Raw genomic sequence first — 15,659 nt, 5'->3', positions numbered from 1 at the left:
CCCGTTGCAAGAAAGCCATGTTTTCAAAAGAGGATGTTCCCGAGTTTGCGCTCTTGGTTGGACGGTAAAAGTTCCGACATATGGTAGTTCGAGTTGTTTACTGACGATCGAGTCAACGATCGATGTAAATGTGATGTGATTGAAAACAAAACAAGGGTTCGATCTTGATCTTCATTGGTTGCGGTTGGCTAGACAAACGCCACCATCGTCATTGCATCTGTGAAATTGAAAACACAATTACCTACTACACTTGTGGGTTAAATTTAGAAGCGTGCTTTTATTCTTTTACTATATCTAACAAGCATGGGTAATCGATAGTTTACAATGTTGATCTACTTGCAGTTGTACTAGCTGTTCACCACTTTCATTGTCGGTATCCGGGATAGCCGTTCTTCGACTCTGCTGAGCTTGAAGCAACCGTTCATTGAAACGTGCTGTAAAAGAACTTGAAAACGGTTAAAATTTTACCTTACAGGATCACACACACAACACGGTAGACGGAGAAGAGTATTGTTTGATACCTTCAGATAGTGGCAGTTGAGGCTTATGATGCACAGACAGTCATCCGTCAGTAGCGGACACTTGTTGACTTTGAGCGTTTTCAGGCGCTTCAGGTTGGCGGTGATCAGCTCGATGCAGCGATCGTTGATGTTGGGACATTCGCTCAGGTCCAGATACTCGATGGATTTGTTGTTGAGTACCATTTCGGCTATGCCTTCCTCCGTGATCTGTGGATATGTAGGCAGTAGTGAGAAGTGAACAAAAGAAGTGAGTAGTGGTACAACATATTTATATATTCTATCTGAAATAGTCGATTCTGTTGCACGAAACATGTCGCGCTTGAGCATTCCTTGCAGAATCTCATCGTTTTGCCCAAAACCCATTTGGAGTACCACATTCAATCAAGGCGCAAATTGTTCACACATGCAAACGTTCTATGTGAAGACTGCCTGAATTGTGAGATTTATACCTTTTTCCAACACTGCTAGCTAATGAGAAATGTAGTCACGAGTCAAAACGACTTCTCGGTATTTCTTCATATTCATTGTTGTTAAAATAGACATTATATGTACCTAGACAGGAGGATTTGAAAAACTAAAATTTTCCATTTTTATATGAATCATCTGACCAGGGACAGAACGACTTGGCAAGCGTAGGGCCCATTCGATAGATGGGAGAGATGTGGTCTCGATCCGTGTATTGTGGCGTCAAATTGTTGTTTCAGTGTTATGTGTTTAGATGTAAGCAATAAATGAATGAATCTGACGATTTACGGGGCTGGACATCTTCGAGAGACTACCCTACGATTCTAGGGATGAATGACCGCCTGAGTTAATATCCCTCAAAAACAAACCATCATCAACCCTACGATGAACCATGCGCCTCCACGTACATAACAGAAACTAGGAGCTGTGTGGAGACATTGCCTAGGGAAGATCCATTAATTACGTAACGGAAAAATTGGTCATTTTCAACCCCCTGTCACGGGAACCAAACAGGAGAAAACAGCTTTTGTAGTTCACTGTATTTAGGTTTGTAAGGGGCATATAAAGTAGGTACAATTTCGTGTTGATTAGGAACGGATAAGGTTTTGGCTTTCTCGTACACCAAGGTGTAACGGAAAGGCTATTTATTCACTTCAAAGACGATATTGTGATAGTAGGTCCGGTAACCCATAGTGTTATATACCAATTAACCTTCTTCTTCATTGGCATTACATCCTTAACTGGGACATTCCCGCCTCGCAGCTTAGTGTTCATTAAGCACTTCCGCAGTCAATAACTGCGTGGTTTCTAAGTCATGGTACCATTTTTGCATTTGTATATCATGAGGCTAACACGATGATTCTTTTATGCCCAGGGAAGTCGAGACAATTTCCAATCCGAAAATTGTCAAGACCGGCACCGGGAATCGAACCCAGCCCTCCTCAGCATGGTCTTGCTTTGTAGCCGCGCATCCTACCGCACGGCTAAGGAGGGCCCCTTTTAACCCCAATTAACCGACCACGACGAATTTAGATGATGTCTGTCTGAGTGTGACTCCACCCCAGTACCCCGAATGCCAGTACTCCGAATGCCATTACCCCGAAGGCCACTACCCTGAATGGGACAGTACCTCGAAAACCATTACCCCGAATGGCACACTATCCAGAAATCCATTACCCCGAAAGGCCAGTACCCCAGTAATATTTCGATTCTGTAGCTTTCCAGTATCATTTTTCACACTCACAGATACTCCTACTGACTCACTTACTCTATAATCAGTACTGCAAAAGGTCGTGATCGTCATAAGACAGAGAATAAAGCGTTTTTTTATATTTCTAACGACCAAATGAAAGAATTGTGGGTTTTTTGATCAATTTTGCATGAAAAGCAGTCATGAAAGGATGTTATATTTTGTTTTAAATTAAAATGTCAAAATTATTTTAAAAGATATATGCAGAGAACAATAACTGGACGATAAATTAATCATATTCCTTGAAACCAACGAGTTTAAAACAGCAATAAACACAATAAAAAAGCAGATATTGCAAACTTTCATTTCCTGTCACGGAATAAAAATTGGAGAGATTTTTGTAGCATGCCTTCATTTTTCGCGTTTCTATAGAGAATGAGAGGGGCAGATATGTAAACACCGCGTGACATCTCTCATTGAAATTGATAAATTGCAGTACTTCTCTTAATCCCTCACTCTCTCTTATTCACTCACTCACTCTTACTTACTCATTCACCCTTTCACTCTTACTCATACGCTCATTCTTACCACTTACTTACTCTAACTCGCTCACCATTCACTTTTTACTTACTCACTCACTCTTGCTCGCTCACTCACTTTTGCTCACAAGATCATTCTTATTTACTCAATCACTCGCTCTTATTCATTCATTCACTCTGTTACTCACTCGGGCTGCGAAATGGTGAGTTGACATCTGGGAAGGAGCGACCTACACAGCTCTGGTCCTCACAAGTTCCAATATCACGCTTCCACGGGTCTTCCGATGACAATCGACCGCCAGCTAAGGGTTTTGTACTTAGCTGGTAGTGCAGCCTGGGCACTGTTGTCCTTCTGACATCAGCTAGAGTGAGGGGGTGCGACCAAAGGGACCATCGTCCCTAACCCCTAATCCCAAGGCGTTAAGCGACCCGTGCCGAGGGGATGCATGGCCAGGGGGGGTGAAATAATGAGCTAGGCCTCTAACGGAGCCTGTGGGGTACCTGAGCACCCTCCACAGTAATTGTCCCTTACCGCGTCATGCTGGGCTCTGGCGTGGTGGACTTCTTTTCCCGAGCAACTCGTGGGACCAAAATGGAAAACCAAGTCAATTCTTCAATTAGTGGCAGTAGTGTAGGCGACAACCCCTTCGCAAGAGGTGGGTTGCTCAGGTCTCCGCCTAGGAGGCCAGAGGCAATAGTCGGCAGCTCGGTGCGCAGCGCCAGCGTGGGTCACTTAACCTTCTCCTCAGCTACGCCGGTAGAGGTTATGGACGGCCCATGGCTTGTGGGGGCGATGAACCGCATACACGATGGGCTTTCGGGCTTCGAGGTGGCGACGGAACAGCTAGACACCATCATCGACTTTGCGTCATCGAAGCATACTATCAATAAGGACCTCAAGAGGAGCTTGCTGAAACTTCAAAAGTCGGTGTTGGACGCCAAGCTGGAGAGGGCGGTCGGGACGGCCAAGGGTAAACCCGTGAAATCCGTGGAGTCGAGGTCTACCCAGACTAAGGCCCAAGGACTCGCGGACTCGAGCAAGGTCGAATCGACCGAGGGCGTGCCAGTGAAGACGGTGGTGCCAAAGTCTAACCAGACTGAGGCTCAAGTATTCGCGGGCACATCGGGGGTGACTGCTCCAACGGAGCAGACACAAAAACGGGGGTGACAGTCTTTAGGGTATGAGCTCCCTGGGGGCCGCTCCAAAACGCGGAGGGTTACTACCCCGAACAAGGGTAGTGGGGCTGGGAAGCTGAGCCCCGGCCAGGTACCTCCAAAACCGGGGGAGGAAGGACCTGGAAAGGTCCGTCCACTCAGGAAAGACGGTGGTAAGGGGTTACGGCAGGCTGAAAGTTCTCAGCCGCACCAGACCAGAGAAATAGAGGGGGATGACGCCTCCTGGACCCTGGTCAAGAACAAGAGGAAACAGAAGACGAGAAGGGCCGAAAAGAAGGCCCAGGCGAATGAGGGTAGCAAGAAGTCTAGGGTAGGCGCCAATCGCTCCAGGGGCGATGCCCTAGTCATCACGGCGGACGAGGCTAAGTACTCGGACGTTTTGAAGGCGATGAGGAGTGACGTCAAGCTCGGTGAACTCGGCGCTGACGTACGTCGAATAAGACGTACCCGGATGGGTGAGATGATCCTCGAGCTGAAGCGAGGCGTCTCGCAAAAGGGCGCCGCCTACAAGAAGTTGGCGGAGGAAGTTCTAGGCGAGACGGTCAAGGTGAGGGCACTCACTACGGAGGTGAATCTAAGGGTTAAAGACCTAAACGAGATCACCGAAGTCGAAGAGCTCGTCACGGCACTGCGGCGACAGTGTGAAGTGGAGACGCCCACCGCAGCCGTTCGGCTACGGAAAGGTCCGGCAGGGACGCAGGTAGCATTGGTTCGGCTATCTGCAGCGGACGCCTCCAAGGTAGTCAAGTTAGGAAGCGTCAAGGTGGGATGGTCGGTATGCCCTGTGGGCATATACGAGCAACCCGAAGTTTGCTTCAAGTGCTTGGAACCGGGCCACAAGCAATGGGACTGCAAAGGCCCTGACAGAAGCAATCTCTGCCGACGCTGCGGATTGGAGGGACATAAGGCACAATGCTGCACGACCCCTCCCAATTGTTTGATTTGTTCCAGCAAAGCTGTGAACAGCAAGCACCCCATGTTCGATGTGCCCGGCGTTTAAGCGTGCTGCAAAATCACAGTGAAGGTAACGCAGCTGGCTTGCTCGGCCTCGCCCGAGTGTTTGGTGTGCGCAGGTTTAGAGGAAACGGCGGAACACGTGTTGTTCGTGTGCTCACGTTTTCGCGCAATGCGTGACCACAAGCTTGCCACATGTGGTCTGGACACTACCCCGGACAACCTAGTTCGGAGGATGTGTAAAGATGAAGTTGGCTGGAACGCCGTTTTATCGGCTATCGCCCAAATCGTCTCGGAGCTACACATACCGGTGGTCATGCTCTGTGGTCGAACTCGATCCTTTTATCGAACAAGTGGCCGCGCCAAGAACAACATGGTAAGGTCGCTTTCGCGGCGTCGGTCAACCGGACGGGTTCCGAGCCCGAGGACGGAAAGGGGTCCTCGTCAAGGCTGGGGCAGGCGTAGGCACCGCGCCGGCAAGTCCCTCTGTGTGCTGGCGAATATGCCCTATCGCAGAAAGGTCAATTTGGGGTGCACGCGGCATCATCATTCTTGATACCAGTCGTGCAGAGGGAAGCAGGCGCGAAGTCGTCCCTTCCCACCTTCCGAGGACATAGGGCGTGGTAAGGCCACCTGGAAAGCCGGCAACGTGCTGGCACGATACCATGGTGTTCTTCTTAAAAAGCGAGTTACGATGTTCGGTGCTGCAAGGACACGCAGCTAACCTCGAGAGTGCGTTGTGCACTGGCCCCCCTTTGAAGCATTACTTTCTGGTTGTACCGAAGGGACTATGGGCTTGGCGGCAATGGAAACGGTTTAGCGGGTCGGGGATGTAGTCCTGCCTCCCTCGGTGATCCCTAACCCCGCACTTCCTGGTCAACACAGGATGTCTGTTGAGCAGATTCCCCCTCCATTGTTTAGGAAGAAAAAAAAAAGACTCCACCGTCCATCCTGCGCTGTAGAAGATCATATCGATACATTACTCGCCATTTGGTCCTCTGAACGTAGACGGTTGGCCCTCGTTCAGCAGGACTACGTTCAGTATCGCTAGAGACTCTAGCAGGATATGACCTCTAGCGTTAGTGACCCGAGAGGCCCAATTCACTGCCCAGGCGTTGAAGTCACCTGCTACAAGTAATGGTTTAAGACCAGTTAGTCTCGCTACAAGATTATCTAACACCCTAGTATACTACTCTATGCTCCATCTAGGAGGATAGTAACAGCTACAAAAGTAAACTCCGATTACCTTTGCTATAACGAAACCCTCATCATCAGGAGATGACATTGGATGGGGTACCTCCCGCAAGTCCAGATAGTCACTATTCCGGACTTATCAGTAACCCAACTGCTATGTTTAGCAGGGATGCGCTACGGGTCGGACAGCAAGGCAACATCATTTTTATTCTCGTGCACCGACTGTTGTAGCAGTGCTTGAACCGCATCACCCAGCACCTCTTCTGCCAAATTTTTATACGCGGAATCCTTCCGCGCAGCATCCCGCTTCAAGACGAGGATCATCTCGCCCTTTTGCGTTCTACGATGTTCTACGGATTCTTTTTATCGCCCCGCAAAGCCTTCGGAACGTCAGCATAGCTCTTACCATCAGCCTCGACGATAATTACTTCGCCTCTGTCCTTCCTGCCATGACCATTGGATGGTGTGCCTTTTCCCCTACGGGCATTTTCCTTCTTAGCCAATGGCGCCTTCGCCTCCTCTGCCGCTTTTCGCTCCTTCTTCGCCCTTTCGGGGTTCACAACTTCCTTCCAGGGCAGGCCTTTCTCCCAGCGAACTTCGGTAGTCCTCGTAGAAGGAGGGACTGGTTTCCGTCGTTCCTTAGGGTCGGCAACCTGCTCAACCTTCTTCCTTCGGATCTTAGTAGTCTTCTAGCTCCCTTCAGTTCTGTTGCCATACTGACCTTACTTAGCTTTGGAGTTGCTCCAATGACAGCCATGCGTCTGTGGAGTTTTGCAATTTGGCTTTCTGCCAGCTGCTTTTCTTCAGTAAGGACTCGAATCTTCGAATCGGCTTCCTTCCAGGCATCCACCGCTTGGCTCACTGCCAACTCTGCCGCCATTCGTTCCGCCTCCTTACTTGCATGCAGAAAGGACTTCCACTCCTGCTTTGCCTCTACAACCATGTTGCAGAGGGCCAGCACGGACTTCTCGTCTGTAATCACCTCCATTTTCTGGCCTCCGATCTCCTTGTGACTGTCATCACTTCCGTGATGACCCTGGACAGGGGAGCTCCGTCCATTTTGATCGGTTTTTAAGCGCAACGGATACCCAAACCTGCTCGAGGGGCGGAATTCCAAGCGTCATCCCCGATGGCTTTCGCTTTTGTCTCGTACTAACAGCGACAAGCACTCCCTCTCCTACCCAAGCAGCACATTTTCCATAAACGAGTTGCTGTCACGTATGTACGACCAAATCCAGTCATATATGAGTTGTTGCAACCAAATCGGCCTAAATTGTGCTACTCGGGAATAGTTTTCGCGCTGATGTTTGAGTTGCGGTCACATCGGAATACCTCGCGTTCTATAATCCAGCCATGTCTCAAAAAGAACGATGATGTCGTAGCAGTCGTCCAGAGCGGCTAGGCTAGATGGTAGTCTTCTATAAGACTATTCACCCCTCAACATTTTGGTAGTATATGTTGACGTCGGAACTCGAATATTTGGACGATGAAGCCCTTGAAATCGGAACACTATCAGGTCTTCTTCTTCTTCTTATTGGCATTACATCCCCACACTGGGACAGAGCCGCCTCGCAGCTTAGTGTTCATTAAGCACTTCCACAGTTATTAACTGCGAGGTTTCTAAGCCAAGTTACCATTTTTGCATTCGTATATCATGAGGCTAACACGATGATACTTTTATGCCCAGGGAAGTCGAGACAATTTTCAATCCGAAAATTGCCTACACCGGCACCGGGAATCGAACCCAGCCACACTCAGCATGGTCTTGCTTTGTAGCCGCGCGTCTTACCGCACGGCTAAGGAGGGCCCCTGGACACTATCAGGTAGGGTAACGATTGAACGCTTATTGTACTTGCCTGGAGACGGCAATCGAAAGACCTCATATCCCAACATAGACGCAGGACCGGGACGGCTGTTGGTCACTGGCAGGAGGGACTCGACTGCGTTGAGAGGGTTGGGTTCGAATGGTCGAACATGGATTCTTTCGGCCAACACCGGAAGCTGAATGAGAGCTGGGACAGTATTGGTAGTGGGAGAAGGAGTTGAGGCGTTGATTCGTGATTTCTTTGACGGCGAACGATCAGAACCCAACAACAAACTTTTCCGGAATGTGACCGATGGAACTATTGATCTCATCTACTAGGACTGCTCAGAAGGAGGTCTCTTCATCGATTCTAGATCTGTTAACCGGCTCGTCTAAAGCGACGTCTAAGTTGAGCTCATCGATACTTTGGATGGATGTGGTTTGATCCGTTACATTCATTGGTTTTGAGAGCAACTGGGATCCGTAGATCGTCTTTTTGATTCTACGTAGATTTTAACCGTAGTTACCAAGCTGGGTGTCCATCGAATAAGTACCAATAATTAATTTCGGCAAGGCTCCCATGATTGTCTTTTCAGATTGTAGTGCGATTTGAACATTCCCACGCAGGTATAATGAAACGCAATACCGCACGCTATTATTCTATAAGGTATGCACCAATGTAGCCGTTAGTTGAAATATTTCCAGTCGCCTAATTGCCTGCAGCTTGTCATACATCCAACATAAAAAGCTTTGCAAGCGTGTGAAGCTTCAGCAAATTGCTGTCAGATGTCGTTGTCGAGAACCGTTTTCATCGGGAGACTGTCCGACATTCTGGCTACGTGCCCGGCCATCCGCAGTCGTCCGATTATCCACAGTGGATATTTATTTTTTTGTAGGTGGTCGACCGGACACCAATGGCGATTCCATCGATTTTGCTTTTGTTTGACCGCCATCTAGTTGCCGCTTGGCCACACACAGGGATTTTAGAATTAAGCGACAACGTTTCCGTGGCGATGATTTTGATTGCATTTTGTTCTAGGTGAGACGTCTGTTTCTCTGTGCCTGGCATATGGCGAAAACCTGGTCTCTGGAAGAGTGCATACTACTGACATATATCGAATCATTTAGCATCGATGTCTTATTGGAATTGTTGGATAGCACCAACCATTCTTAGGCCTGGGTGATTTTCTAATTTTCGAAGTGTCACTTTTAAGTTTAATTCTCCAAATGAGACAGACCCTAAGGTGTAGATGCTATACTTATATGTGTGCATTACTCCATCTGATGCAGGGTACCCTGTGTGATTGTGGCACCTAAGAAAATATTATTAAAAAATCGAAAACGAAATTGCCTTGCCTTACGCCTATTTAGAGACCAGTCTCCCGGAATCCTGGCGATTTTAAGGGCACACCACTTAATACTGAAACATCGCACTACTGCCATTTTTATTATTTTAGCTTTGTTGTGTCGCAGCTGGCTTGTCCTTGACATCAGGAACTATAAAAAAATTGTTGCACCACTAATGGGTACACTGTTCCTTAAGTGGTGGTAAAAATTAACTTTGGTTTCGAGACGAGCCAGCCTCAGGATGAAAGTCTCGATAATAAAGACAAAAAAAACAAAAAACAAAAATTTGGTTCCCGTAGTGTTGCTATCCATTGATTTGAGACTCGCCACTATTGGTACACTGCCGCTAACCGCACGTCTAGCACATCTATATATGGAGCCCCATATACAGATGTACTCGACTTGCGGTTAGCGGCAGTACAGTTGTTCCACTATATGAACAAAAAAGTCAATTTTATTAGGGAAAATGATTGTTTTCACTAGTTTTTCAATTAAAATGTCAGGATAAGTTAGTTTAATAACGACGCATCAAAGGAATTCATTGTTATTTATATATGTAACTATGAACAATCTCTTTCAAAACTCACTACCTTCATTATTGTTTCTACCTCCACTAAGGGTGCGGTTACCCTAGCACCAAATAATTTAATAAACAAGGATTTAGTCGGAAGATTATATCTAAATGCTAGAGATAAGCTTAATCAAACACGGTTAGTCTTTCATGGGCCTATAACTAACTTTCCTGTTTGATAATGCAAAAGATCACAACTTTGAATTGACTGAAAAAAGGGTTTTAGATAAATATTTGGATAGTTCAAGGGATTAGCCTGTTCTCCGAGCCCTGATTCCTTAGAAAACTTTTGGTTTATACTTGCTCGTTACTTTTATGAAAAAGGTAAACGATTCGACAACATAGATATGATAAAATTTCAGTTTCGTGAATGCTGAATTTCAAGCCGAACATTCTTGGAAAAATTATTCTGTCCAAAAATTAAAGATTTTTTAAGCAATTCCTGAAAATGGCTCGTACTGTCAACGCAAAGTACTTTATCATATATTTAAGGATGGTTTTTGCTAAAATATTGTTTTTTGTGCAGCTTATCGGCCTTCTTTGTCACCTCACTTCTAAACATATGTTTTAATATTTGGCTTTGCACTGTGAATTTCCGAATAAATATCACTGAGAATTTATTATGTTTCACAATCTTCTTCTTCTATATCAAATATTTCAATCAAATTTGGTACAAACATTCTCTATACCCAGGAGAAGTTAACAAAGGGAATGGGATGGTCATTTGGAAAAGGGGGAGGGGTTTTGTTTAGAAAACAAGCAATACTGTGTAACTTTCAACTCCCAGGACCGATTTCAACCAAATTTTGTACACATATTCACTATGAGGAGACGATCATATGGGAGGGTAATTTGGGAAAGAGGGAGGGTTCTGGAGGGAGGGGTATTGTTCAGAAAACGGGCAATTCAGATTAAATCATGAACCCCTTGACCGATTTGAACCAAATTTGGTACACACATTCTCTATTGTAACCAGTGGTGTGTCTGTCGTTTCGAGATGTGTGAGATTTACGCGTTTTTATTCCGTGTAATAAATATATGTTAAACAAAACCGAGAAGAAATTTGAATATGTGCTAAGCATCACAACCACCCATCACCCACTGGAAAGGATGCAGCCACACCACACATAGTTCCGCTATTCACCACCAGTTGCAGAATCGCGGAAAACTGAACGGCCATTGGGGGGTGGCGTAGAAGGCGCCATGATAAGCAAAAGGCTTCACGGAGAATAATCACCCTAGTTTAAAACAACCAACTTGATGGTTGAATTACAAACTAAAATTTTGTTTGCTATCACGTCAAAATTGGTTGTTTAAAACATAATCTTTTGTTCAAAATAAATATCCTTCTTCGATTGTTTCAAACTAACATTTTAATTCAAATAAACCTTTGATTATGTTTATTTGAAGCTGATATTTTAGTTGGTTTTGGCTAAAAAATAGGTTGTTTTTACCAATAACCTGGTGATAACTTTTTCTTGTACACAAATAAAAACAAACTTAAATTTGAGGTTGATATAAACGAAGAAACGGGTTGAATCAACATAATAATTTTATTGGAGATGAAATAACTAAAACATTAGGTTGATTCAAACTATTTTTTTTAATTGTTTGAGTTTGTTTACTTTCGCTCCTATCAAGTCATAAAAATAAAACTTTAAACCCATACGAATCGGAATTCGACTGGAATCATTAAAGCAGGATAAGACAACTTATAATTCTAGATAAGCACCGGTAAGCTGATAGTTGTTATTAAAATGATTAAAATGGTTTTTATCGCACTATATTTTTAATTTTACAAAGGTTCGGCGAAAACGCTACCACGAAATCTGCAAAAGATGATCGCCAATATGGAAGCTTGTATAGAGAACATAAATGAGAAGAACATCTTTTTGGGCAGCCGTCGCTTATTCCTTTCTCCGTCGATCTAGTTAAAACGATTTGGTTACTAGGATTTATGCATGGCTAGTATGTATATGTTGTATGTATATGCTAGTATGTATGTCTTTGGAAAACCAACAATTCAGTGTAACTCCCTACCCCCAGGACCGATTGTAACCAAATTTTGTACACATATTCACTATGAGGAGCCGATCATATGGGAAATGAAATTTGGAAAAGAGGGGAGGGGTCTGGAGGGAGAGATATTGTTCAGGAAACGAGCAATTCAGTGTAACTTCTGAACACCTGTACCGATTTCAATCAAATTTGGTACACAAATTCTCTATCCTAAGGAGAAGATAACAAAGGGGGTGTAATGGTCATTGGTAGAAGAAGGAGGGTAAGGGGAAGAAGTTGTCTTTATAAAACGAGCAATTCAGTGTAACTCCCAACCCCCTATGGTCTTGCCCGATTTCAACCAAATTTGGAACACCCATTCTTTTTCTTAAGAAGACGTAGATAGGGGTTAGGGATGATATTTAGAAAAGGAGGAGGTTGTGGAGGGACTGGCATTGTTCAGCTCTCAATCACCTCAGTGTAACTTCTGATCTCCCCTTAACCGATTTCAGCCAAATTTGGAACACACATTCTTCATATTAGGAGACGACGATAGTGGATTAAGTATGGAAAAGGGGAGGGTGTGGGTGAGTGGTATTGTTTAGTTATCGATCAACTCAACTATTCATCGAAATCATGGTTGGCCCAGTGAAAAGCAATGATTTATGTGTTTCCGTCTGAATGGTGAATGTGACCCCGTCTTCAAAAATATATGTTTGTCCGGAATCAGACATCGGTGGTTGTTTTTCCTTCTTTAGAAATAGACGTTTTGGCGAAATAGTGGGTTTGGTTCCTGTTTCAAAATCAGTCAATGTTTTCAAATGAAATCTGCCTTCTTTTAATCAAATGATGAAATAAGAAAACAGAATTATCCTGTTGACCAATTCAAGACAAATGACAAAACGACTTGTCTGCTTTTGTAAACAAAGATTTAAACGACGATTTGACGAATCTGATAGCTCTCCCACGCAAACCAACACCATCAACAGGTAGCGGAAACCTTCACCTACCTATTCTGCCGTTCTACGCATAACTGTCCCATGTATATAGGAAATCTCAGCAAACATGGGACAAATATGCGTATGACGGTAGTATTGGTGGTGTTGGTTTGCGTGGGAGTGCTATCAGATTCTAAATAATACAAAAGCAGATAAGTCGTTTTGAAAATTCCACTCATTTGGATGCTATAATGAAAAACCAACATCGGAAAAGTAGTTACATGACTACATTTTGCTGAATGAGCTTGGGTAAGTGTTCAAATAGTGTATTCTCTGCGTCGCGTAATACATGAAATAGTTTGATGGACATGACATCAAAAATTTCCAAAGGCAAGTACATCTATCGCTTCACGGCTTATCGAACTATGCAATGTGGCACGGTAACATGGAATCTGATTGTTCTCTGCAACAACATAATTTATTGGCAAGAATGATCATGTGGAGTAAATTAGACTGTACAATTTTGGTAAAGATTTATTTAATTTGTCCATTTTTCGTCATTGCAAGAAAAAGCGTGTGCAACTCGTTGCAAAACTCGATTTTTTCAGCACACGTAGTATAAAGGTACAACTCGTGCTGAAAAAATAATCTATTTGCAACTTGTTGCACAAACTACTATTTCAGTGCAAAACTCGGTGGGTGTTCCGTACAAAAATCCAAGATGGCTGAATAATGAAATTTGCATACGGCAACACCTGTATGTATTTATCTTGTCTTTATGCTTCTAATACTCAAGCGACGATTGTTAAACCTCGGCCTGAAGTTGCTTCGTGAGGGCGAATATTTTATGCTCTGCTTGGAATGATTTAACCTGAACGTCCCTGCTACTTACCAATGAACATCTCGCCAGGTGCAGCTCCTTCAGTTCACCAAACATAAGTCCCTTCTGCAGCAACACATCCGTTATCCTGTAACAGCCGCTAAGATTCAGCACTCGCAGTTTAAACAATCTATCGATTGAAAACGACTCGGATATGTCCCAAATTTCCAACGGCTTGTACGGTAAATCGATTCCCGTGAATCCGGCGTCCGTCACCTTGGTGCAGCAGTACAGGATCAGCTGTCTGAGGTGCACCAGATAGAAGTTGATGTACTGCAAGGTGGCATCCGTGGCCGCATTCGGAGAACTGCTGAGGTCCAGGATTTCAATCAGTTCGAAGTTCAACGTCACCTGGATCAGCGAGTAATCGCTGAGACTGGGCAGTTCACAGAGGTATAGCTCTTTCAGGTTTTTTATCTTACGCCCGATCACTCCGTGGAACATGGCACGATCGGAGATCTTTTCACAGTTGGAAAGGTCTAGCACTTCCAGGTGTTCCAGCTTGACAATGTCCATAATGCCTTCGTCGGTGATCAAAATGCAGCGGCGTAGCTTCAGCGTCTTCAATTTAGGTAGATAGCTGGTGATCAGTTCCATGATTTCGTCCGTGACACCCAGAGATTGTGAAAGGTCCAGGTGGACGAGGTCCGGTTGGCTAGTGAGGAAGCTAATGAAGCCGGGGGTTTTCATGGTTTTGACAGTTTTCTTGCTGGTGAATTTGAACTGTAGAGCTTGGTTGATCTTCAGGTCAGGTTGTCGTCTTAGAAGGTCGATGATTGCCGGTGGAATCTTATCGCAAAACGTCAAGCTGAGACTTTCTAGGCGTAGCCCTTCCAGCATGGCTAAGGTGCTGAGGCAGATGTCATCGATGGAGAGCGTTCCGCTGAATTTCAACGCTTCCAGTTGGAAACGACTTTTGTTGATAAAACGCATCACATGATCAACCATTGCCACGCGCCTTTGAGCAGTAACCATTTTAAAACAATTGGATATGTCCAACTGGGTGATGTTGGGTGCGATTGTCATGATCCAGTTGAAGTGCATTTCATCCATGAAGTCGTTGTTCGCAAGGGACACATCGTAGAGATTTTCCAAAACGAAGCTCGATTCACAGCAGCGGAACTTTTTGTCGAACTGCCACATTCTGAACAGTTCGTCACAGGACTCGATTTTCAGCTTTCGAAGGTTTGGTACATGTTGGAGAACCCAAACAAGTTCTATGTCACGAATCAAGCAGTTCTTCAGCGTCAGCTCCAGAATAAATTCGCCAAAGTCGGGCCAGAAGTCACTGTTGCCAATGAAAGTCACCGATGTGGCCTCAATCCGTGGGAAGATTCTGAATCCGTTTAGGAAATGTTGTATGGGAGGTTCATAATCGGAGAAGTGAATGTTGGAAAAACGATAAATGAGTTTCTCGTTGAATGGAGTGTAGTAATGGGAAGCCTCCAACCATCGACGGCAGGTTACCCCAGCGGCGATGCGGTCATCCAAGGAGATCATTTTCATGATCTTGAGTAGCAGCTGAAAGTTGGCGAAGAGTACATGAAATATGGCATTTTTGATTTGGTAGAAGGTAGGTTTGGAAAGACTTACCTCCATGGGTAGTTCGTTGAAACCTGTCTGTGCTGGTTCTGGATTTTCTGGTTTCGAGGCTTTCTCATTGTGATTACTGGCTATGAAGAAGTCCATCATTTTTCCGTTCTGGATGTTATGACTTCTATGGATTGAAGCAAGCACTGCTGTAGGAAGGATACTGAACTTGATTTGATGGTAGCGAAAAGCAGAGTGATATAACCGAGAGAGAAAACATAGTCGAAAGTTTAAAAAAATACGATGGAATTCGGTTAACCAACCGATCGCAGGGAAGTGAGTTCCACGAAGATTGTGACACGGGTCTTTGTTTGTGTTTTGCGTGCCAAATTAGAGGAGAGAACGTCGATGGCTGTTGTTGTTTTATGCAGTATAGTTAGTCATGTGAGTTTTGCGCCAAAAATAGGTACATTGTTGCATTATGGTCGCACTGTGCTACTCTTTCACTGCATACTTTCAGGGGCATGAATATAAATAACCGATAGGTGGCGGT

General features: G+C 44.8%; 1 protein-coding gene across 2 annotated transcripts; it reads right to left on the bottom strand.

Annotated features, from left to right (window-relative positions):
- Positions 1 to 233: 233 nt before the first annotated feature.
- LOC134226825 (F-box and leucine-rich repeat protein 13-like) lies at positions 234 to 15,423 on the bottom strand. Of its 2 annotated transcripts, none has more exons than XM_062707847.1 (4): positions 15,170 to 15,423; positions 13,589 to 15,097; positions 522 to 728; positions 234 to 434 (listed from the first exon to the last, which is right to left on the bottom strand). In XM_062707847.1, the coding sequence occupies exons 1-4, from the start codon at positions 15,266 to 15,268 to the stop codon at positions 348 to 350; spliced, it is 1,902 nt and encodes a 633-aa protein (XP_062563831.1). In that variant the 5' UTR covers positions 15,269 to 15,423; the 3' UTR covers positions 234 to 347. The 2 variants fall into 2 exon arrangements, with proteins under 2 accessions (XP_062563831.1, XP_062563832.1); XM_062707848.1 differs by having other exon boundaries at positions 241 to 445; positions 15,170 to 15,422.
- Between the last annotated feature and the right edge of the window lie 236 nt (positions 15,424 to 15,659).

The sequence above is a fragment of the Armigeres subalbatus genome, chromosome 3 (genome assembly GCF_024139115.2).
Source record: "Armigeres subalbatus isolate Guangzhou_Male chromosome 3, GZ_Asu_2, whole genome shotgun sequence".
Classification (NCBI taxonomy): domain Eukaryota; kingdom Metazoa; phylum Arthropoda; class Insecta; order Diptera; family Culicidae; genus Armigeres; species Armigeres subalbatus.
The sequence above is the reverse complement of the archived record's forward strand: the minus strand, read 5'-3'. Positions and strand labels throughout refer to the sequence as shown.